Genomic DNA, 8,420 nt, shown 5'->3' on the forward strand with positions numbered 1-8,420 from the left:
AGAATTGAATAAAGGAATGGATAAATGGCTTGGAACATTGGAATTTGTTGATCGTTAACAGCATCATCATTGCCCCAAAATTGACCGTCAACACTACAAACTGCAATAGAGAGGAATGATTCAGGTAATGGTGGATAGATATGTTTAAAGGTTGAAGGTTCTTGGGAATTATTACTGTTTTCTTCAATTTCGCTACAAATATTTGCAATTTCTTGACATACTTGGCTGAATTCCAATGGTTTGGTTTTGGTAGATGCTGTTGCTGGTGGTGATGTTAATGGATTGGAAGGATTTCTCTTGTGTGCAGCTGATGGTGATGCAAGTGGTGGTGGTCCAGCACTTCCAATACTACTATTGCTACTTGATAGTGGTGGTGATGATGGTGTAGATAATGAATTTGGTGATGTTGATGGTGGTGCTCTTGGTACAACTTTTGGTTTTGATAAGTTTGGTGGTGATGATTGAGTTGGTGAGGTTGTTGTTTGTGGTGGTGATTGTATGGTTGTTTCATCACTTTTATTTAATGGAGCTTTCTTTAATGGTGGTCTAGAAATTGGGGCTGGTTTGACACCACTATTTTCTGGTGATGGTGGTGGTTTTGGAGCAGTATTGGTTGTGCTACCTTCTGATGGTGGTGTTTGTATAGCAACTGGTTTAGGAACTTTCTTAAGACCAAATGGTGTTGGTGTAGTACTTGCATCTGATGGTTTTTCAATTTCTTGTGAAGTACTAATTGGTGAGGTCGATCTTGGTGGGGGTTTTAAGTTTGCTTTAAAGTTTACTTCATTAGTTGGTGCTGCTGTTTGATCTGTTTGAGGGTTTGGTGCTCTTGGTTTTAAAATTGGTTTGGATAATGGTTTGGATGGTTGCTCTACTGCAACATCGTTTGATGATGAGTTTAATGATGATGGTGGTGAGGTTGTATTTGGTGATGGTGATTGTGATGGGAACTTTCTGGCGATTGGTGGAGGTGATTTTTGAGGTGGTTTGGATACTGATGTTTGTAAACTGTCGCTGCTATTACTTAAATCATCTTGGGTAACTGGTGGTGAAACTGATTCATATCCATCGCTTGAAGAGAAGCTTGTTGGAGCTCTTTCGGCGACTGGTGGTTTTGGAGCAGGTTTTGATGGTGGTTTTGATGGAGCTGTAGATGGTGTAGTTTCTGGACCTGCATAGTTTCTTTTTGGTGGTGGTGGTTTTGATGGTTTATCTCCTGTCAATTGTGGTGGTGCTGTTACTGATTGCTCTTCCTCATTCTCTTGTGCTAATTCTTCCTCTAATTCCTCATCTCTATTATGTTGTACAATGTGTGAGTAGAAGCTTTGTTTAAGTTTTTCTCTTTCAGTTTTTTCTTCATCTGATAATAAATATGAGGCACGAACTCTTGAGGGTGGTTTTCTATTTCTGGCAGCTCCAACTCTTTTAACAGATTCTAATTTTGGTGTTTCATCGAGTGATTGAAGTTTATCTTCAACAGTACCTGGAGTGGCGGCTGGTTTTTTAGGTTTTGATAATTTTGGTTTTTCAATTTTTTCAGGTTTTTCGGATTTTTCGGGTGTTTTAGTTGATTTAACTGCTTTTTCAGGTTCTTTAATTTCTTCGACAAAAGTATTTGAAAACCAACCTTGAGCACGTGAGGATTGATTAATACCTTGCCACCAGCCTGATGGATCTTTTGCAAGAATAACAATAATGTCCCCTTTCTTTAAAGACAATTCATTTGGTTCTTTGGTCTCAAAATCAAAAAGTACTTTAGCTTTAATTTTCTTTTCTTCACTTGAGTTTGAACCTGTAAGTGCGGATATTGCATGAATAGTTTTTAAAGGTTTTTTAAATAATGAAGTTAAACTTTTAGTTGTTGACTCTTCTTTTCCTGATTCTTTATTTGTAGAATGTGATTCTTTTGAGGTTGTTGCTGGAATCACTGGTGTTTCCTTTTCTTTTTTGGAAACTGGTTTTAATTGTACTGTTGGTGCAGGTGTTGTAGTAGTAGTTGTTGTTGGTTGAACTGGTTGAACTGGTTGGATTGGGTTAATTGGTTCATTGATTTGTTGAGATGATCTATTTAATAAAACTCTATTTTGTGGTCTTGTTCCTCCACTTTTACTTGGTTGAACTGCTACAAAGCCTGGATTACCACCTGAATTGGCATTGCTTTCTTCTTTACTAATTGCCTCTTCTAATTCTTGCGCATTATAGGCTGCTGTTTTTCTTAATTTATTTTTTAATTCATCCATATTTCCTAAACTTCCCATACCACCCATAATATTAATACCGACTCTTGAAACACCGCTTATTGGATCTTCTTTTGCAACTTCATTTGATAATTCTGTATCTAAAATAATTTAAAAAAAAAAAAAGTATTAATATAAATAAACAATAAAAATAATTGCTTTAATAATATTTTACCTTCAGGTGGTTGATAGTCTGATGGAAATTCTGTTACAAAATTACTTGGGAAAACACCATTTAAATTTATCTTGGATCCTTCCCACCACCCACTGTCATCTTTTGAAATGATATTAATAACCTCATGGGGTAATAAAGATAATTCTTCATCGGCTGTTGCCTCATAATCGAATAATACAATTGCTTTTGGGTTTGATTCATTTACAACTGATAAAAGTTGGCTCCATTTACCTGGTGACTGTTTATCCATTTGAACTTGAACAGATCCATCTTTAATTGCCCATTTTGAACTTTTAATATTTAAATATAATGAACCCTAAATAAATTGTTAAAAAAAATATATATTGTTAAAACAATTTTGAACCTAAAGAAACTATAAATTCTCTAATATCATCCAAATCTCTTTTAAAACATACTTCACAATTTAAACCATAACCTTTAACACCTAATGAAATTGATGAACTTGATATGTCGGCTTGAATATCTTGTTTTGTAACATTTTCAGGTATGTTAAATGATATATAAACTATATTATTACTTTGATACCACTTATACATATTTGTTTAAATTTTTTTAAAAAAAATTTTAAAAATTATTATTATTTGAATATATTTAATTGAAAAAAATATCTATGTTTTTTTTTTTTTTTTATTCAAACAATTATTTTTTCTTTTTTTTTTTTAATTTTTTTATTTGTTTTTGTTTATCTATATATTTTTCTGTATTATTGTTACTAATATACACGACTATAATTAAAGGAAAAAAAAAATATTAATATTGTTACAAAACACAAATTTAATGATAGTTTTATATTATTTTATAAACAAAATAAAATACAAGTAACGCATATATAACACAATAATGCTATACTAAATAATTTCTATATATATTTTATATTTTATGATAAAATGTAAAAAAAATATATTATTTAAAAATGTTATAATAACATTAAAAATGTGTGTATTGATATATAAATTATAAAAATTTTTTAATAAAAAAAAAAATATTGTTCGTATTTGTTTTTTTTTTTTTTTTAAATTATTTATTTTTATTTTTATTTATTTTTATTTTTATTTTAATTTATTTATTTTTTCCTATTTATACAATTTCTGTTGGTTTTGGTGAATGGTTGTTGTTTTTGGAAGAATAATAGTTATATAAGATTGTGTGCAGTAAGTTTTATGAGCAATTTTTTTTTTTTTTTGAAATTATATTTTGTTGTGTTTATATGCGTGTGTAAAGGTGTGTGTGTGTGAAGTTTAATAATCTATTTATTAAAATCTTTTTTATTGTGTGGCAAGTATTGTGGGTTTAATATTATATGAATGTGTGTTAATTTTTCTTTCAAAATTAAATATAAGATGAAAAATTATTAATCATAAATATAAATATAAATTTAATATGATCCTACAAAAAAAAAAATTTTATTGATAAAATACCTTTTTTCTTTCAAATAATAAATGTTCATAGACATCAAAAAAAAATTAAAAAATAAACACAATAAAGAAAAAAAAATTTTAAAAAAATAATAAAAAAAATTTGCAAAAAAAAAATAATTAAAAAAAAAAGTTTTATAAAAAATATCTTTTTTTTTCTTTTTTCTTTTTTTTTGATTGTTTGTCTCTTGAACCAATTTAAAAAATTATTTTTTATTTTTTTTGATATATGCTGATTTTTATTTATACATTTTATTTTTTAGTATTGGCTTCATAATTGAAGGTTGATGAAGGTGAAACTATGGATGCACCCTTGCATGGAGTAGTGAAGAAAGAGTAGCTTGATTTGTCAGATGGTAAATGTTGAGAGTTGACATGTTTGGCATAGTAATGCTGATCAATTTCGTTTAAGAATTGACCAACTTTTGAGTTTGGTACAAGAGAAATTACACAACCACCCCAGCCTGCACCAGTTAAACGTGATCCCAATGCACCAGCATTACGACATATTTCAGTGAGAATGTCTAATTCTGGGCAACTGCATTCAAAGTATTTTGAACAACTTTCATGGCTTTGATTCATTAGAGTTCCTAACTCACGGGTGACTTTATCGGTTAGTTCGTCATCTACCTTGTGTGATGAGATGAAATGGCTTTTACAGGTTTCTGAAAATTGATATACACGTTGAGTTTCAGTGAAAACATGTTTAGCCCTTTTGTAGAGTTCGAAATGTTGAGCATTGACAGTAATACCACTTGGGAAATAAATTTTGTGAAGCTGTTCAATGGTTATATCTAAAATGGATGCTACTTCTTCTCTGGTGTATGGTGTTTGTTTCAAGTGTTGTTCGGTGAAACCAACCATTTGAGTGATACTGTAATTACCTATATGTTGAACATCTTTAAGTTTTCTAACAGATTCCCACTTCAATCCTAAATGAAAAGCTAAAATTACAGCTGCCAAACGGCATTCGACTACACGAAGATTATAATTTGTGGCACCGGTAATAACTTTATTAGACTCAACTAAACTATTGCAAATTACAAATTGAACACCTTTTGGTAATTGAACATCATGAGCTTTTAAAACTGGTGAGAATTCAATTAATTTTGCAGTATTGATATCACCTAGAAAACTAATGGTTTGATCCATACCACCACTTTCAATACCAACGAATCTTTCACTCTTTATTGACAATGCTGATAATTCTTCTTTATTGAAAACCATATTATGAATATATGTAAATGCTAATACTGATACACAGACTAATGCTGATGAAGATGATACACCGGCTCCCATTGGTACATTGCCAAAGAATAAAAGATTTAAAGACTTCATTGGTTGGCTTTGATGTTGTTCTCTGTGGGTTTGTTGTACTCCTTTCCATGCAGCTAAAACATAATTGGTCCAATGATGATTCTTCATATCGATATTTATCTCTTTTGAAATATCGACACTTTTATTTGTATATTTTTCATTAACATTAAAAATATTTAATTGGTTCTTGTCATCCTTATTGAATGATACGGCAACAATTGTATCTTGTTCTAATGCAAATGGCTTAAATTATTAAAATTAATATTTTTTAAAATTTTGTTACTTTTTTTTTTTTTTCATTTTTTTTTTATATACCTACTAAAACTGGATAACCACTATAGTCAACATGTTCACCAATTAAATTAACTCTACCTGGTGCTCTAAAGTAAAATAATGGTGTATCGCCATTGAATGCTTGTGCAAAAGTATCTTTTAATTGGTCGTATCTTTTTTTATTTTTGTCTAAATTTTTATAAAGATCCTCTAAATTTTCGACAACTGTTGGTAATGATGGATTAAAACTATCCATTTTATAATTTAATATATATATATATAATATGAGGTAATAAAAAAATAAATATTTGTGTGTTTTTATTAAAAAATAAAAACAAAATTTAAATAATACAAAAAAAAATAAATAAATAAAAAAGGGGTTATTTATTTATTTATATAATTGAAATGGTCAGTTGTCTATTAATATTAGTTTTCTATATGCCAAAAAAAACAAAAATGAAAAAAATAAAATAAAAAAAAACATTAAATTTAAAAAAAAATTAAAAAAATAAAATTTAAAAAAAATAGATATCTAGTTTCCATATTATAATTTTTTCAATAACAAATCAATGAAATAAAATTTTTTTTTCAAATTTATCACCCCCATCTATATGCAGTGCCATTGAATATAGATCTAAATGTAAATACAAGAAAAAAAAAAAAAAAAATTAAAAAAATAATCCCCACACACACACCAACTGATAATATTTATACAAATAGGAAAAAATTAAAAAATAATTTTAATTTGAAAAATAAATAACTGAAGGGTTAAACATCCCCAATCAAATAATTTTTTTTTTTTAAATCTTTAATCATTTGATGGTTTTGTTTTTATAAAATAAAATACCATCTATTTTTTTTTTTTATAAAAAAGGATATTATTATGAGTTTATGGTGATAAATCAATACAGTTTAATAATTATTTGACTACTGGATGTTTTTAAAGAAAAAAAAAAGGTGATTATTTGGGTTATATTATGAAAACTATATTATATTTATTGGGTCAAATTATTTAAATTACATTAACATTTTTCTTTTTCTTTCCGCCAGTTTTTGATGATGAAGAGGATGTAGTAGTTGTTGTGGTAGTAGTATTTGGGGTTGGATGTTTCTTTTCTTTATTTGAAACAGCTTGAACTGGTGGTAAAAGTGATAATGGATTAAAGCTTTCTGGTCTGTTTGGTTGATTTTTTTTAATAATTTCTGCAATTTTACACATTAAAATAGTTTCTAAAATTAAATAATGAATTTATATTAATATAAATTGAATCTTTACTATTTATAATTATTAATATTATTATTATTATTATTATTATTATTATTATTATTATTATTATTATTATTATTATTATTATTATTATTATTAATGGTTATTATTATTATACTATCTATTAATTTACTATAGATTATTAAATATTTAATGATAGTATGATAGTTTACTATTTTTAATGGCTGGGTATCTATGTTTAAGTTCTTCAAAATTAATTCTAACTCTTCCTCTTTGGAAAAATTCTTTTGGATAACCTTTGTTTGGTTCAATAACTGAACTAAAACCTATAGCAGATGTGGCTTCAGCTATTTCTATTAAATTTGGATTTTTGACAGCGTTCTCTTTTGAAATCTTTCTACCTCTGTCTTTTGTACATTCACTATTTATATAAGGTGGATAAATAATAACCCATTGTTTAAAACCTGGAATTCTTGTAATATCGACCTGTTTTGGTTGTGTTAGCGATGCTGGTGTTGGTGCTGGTGTTGGTGTTGGTGTTGGTGTTGACATTATATATAAATAAAAGTTAACAAATGTAACTTTAATATTATTATTTAAAATAAAATAATTAAAAAAAATAAAAAAAAAATTTTAAAAAAAAATTAAAAAAAATTAAAAAAAAAATTAAAAAATTTGAAAAACAAAAAAATTATTTTCACCAACATAATATTCTCAAAAAGAAATTGTTTGACCCCTTTAATTAATCGTGATTAACACACAAAACCATTTATGGATATTTAAGTGATTTATAGTGATTAATTAAAAATGTAAGGTTGGGCTATATGACTGAGTTTATTGCACAATGTATAGATTTTTTAGATTATTTACAAAGTTTTTTGAATTTTATTTTATTTTTTTTAGATTGATTTTGTTTTGTTTTTTTTTTTTTGGTTATTTATGTTTTAATTTTTTTATACTTTTTTGTTTTTGAATAAATTAAATTGGAGGGCTGTGTTTGCTTATGTGTCGTCATCGAAATAGTGGAATTCATCTTGGAGCTTATAGTTGAATCCTTCGTCATAGGGTTTATCGTCGAATGGGTCGATTGAATCTACTTCATCATCAAGTTCATCTGGACTAACATAATCATGTTCATTGTTATCTTCTATTTCATCGTCATCCATTTCACTATTTGTGTTGTCTAAATTATTAATGCTATTACTACTGCGATTCTTTCTAATACTATTAGGTGATTCTACGCCAAATTCATTAAACTTTTTATCCTTTAAATAAAAATAAAATTATTGGTTAATACCAAATATATCTGTATTGTTTTATTATATTATTTACTTACCAATGAAGAAAGTTTATTTTCAATCATATTGTGTTGCAAAATTTGAGATGACTCCTCAACCGATAATTGTTTAATATGATGTGGAATACAAGGTTTGGTTTGTAAATGATTTCTTCCATTTTCATTAATGAAGCTATTATTATTATTATTGTTGTTGGTATTCATTGTATTATCTTTAATTGACAAACTTCCTATATTATTTAGGATGCTATTCTCCATATTACTTCTTTTTTCTTTTATAATTGTGTTGATTAAATCTATATGTTTTAATAATTTTTCTCCTTTGTCATATAAATTTGAACCCAAAGATTTATAAAGTTTATTTTCGCTTTCTAATAATTCTTTTAAATCAAACTCTGTTAATTGTTTTAGATCCTCTTCATTAAGAATTGTTCCCATATTAATTGTGTGCATAAAC

General features: G+C 27.2%; 4 protein-coding genes across 4 annotated transcripts in view; all 4 read right to left on the reverse strand.

Moving 5' to 3' along the window:
• DICPUDRAFT_86165 (uncharacterized protein) overlaps nt 1-2,969 on the reverse strand; it is a gene marked incomplete at both ends in the record, with an annotated part of 3,669 nt that extends 700 nt beyond the window's left edge. Inside the window, 4 exons of the mRNA XM_003284212.1 lie at nt 1-828; nt 952-2,338; nt 2,413-2,728; nt 2,829-2,969. The exon at nt 1-828 is cut by the window's left edge and continues 700 nt beyond it. Coding sequence (XP_003284260.1) covers nt 1-828; nt 952-2,338; nt 2,413-2,728; nt 2,829-2,969 — 2,672 coding nt within the window. The remainder of the gene's footprint in view (nt 829-951; nt 2,339-2,412; nt 2,729-2,828) is intronic.
• Nucleotides 2,970-4,100: 1,131 nt separating this feature from the next.
• DICPUDRAFT_147991 (uncharacterized protein) lies at nt 4,101-5,694 on the reverse strand (the record flags this gene model as incomplete). The annotated part of the gene is made up of 2 exons (XM_003284213.1): nt 4,101-5,408; nt 5,485-5,694. 2 exons carry the CDS (start codon nt 5,692-5,694, stop codon nt 4,101-4,103), a joined length of 1,518 nt encoding a protein of 505 aa, XP_003284261.1.
• A 756-nt stretch (nt 5,695-6,450) lies between these two features.
• DICPUDRAFT_27302 (uncharacterized protein) lies at nt 6,451-7,218 on the reverse strand (the record flags this gene model as incomplete). The annotated part of the gene is made up of 2 exons (XM_003284214.1): nt 6,451-6,668; nt 6,879-7,218. 2 exons carry the CDS (start codon nt 7,216-7,218, stop codon nt 6,451-6,453), a joined length of 558 nt encoding a protein of 185 aa, XP_003284262.1.
• Nucleotides 7,219-7,667: 449 nt separating this feature from the next.
• Nucleotides 7,668-8,401, reverse strand: DICPUDRAFT_147994 (uncharacterized protein; the record flags this gene model as incomplete). The annotated part of the gene is made up of 2 exons (XM_003284215.1): nt 7,668-7,931; nt 8,003-8,401. 2 exons carry the CDS (start codon nt 8,399-8,401, stop codon nt 7,668-7,670), a joined length of 663 nt encoding a protein of 220 aa, XP_003284263.1.
• Nucleotides 8,402-8,420: the final 19 nt, after the last annotated feature.

This window comes from Dictyostelium purpureum (assembly GCF_000190715.1).
Source record: "Dictyostelium purpureum unplaced genomic scaffold DICPUscaffold_21, whole genome shotgun sequence".
NCBI lineage: Eukaryota > Evosea > Eumycetozoa > Dictyosteliales > Dictyosteliaceae > Dictyostelium > Dictyostelium purpureum.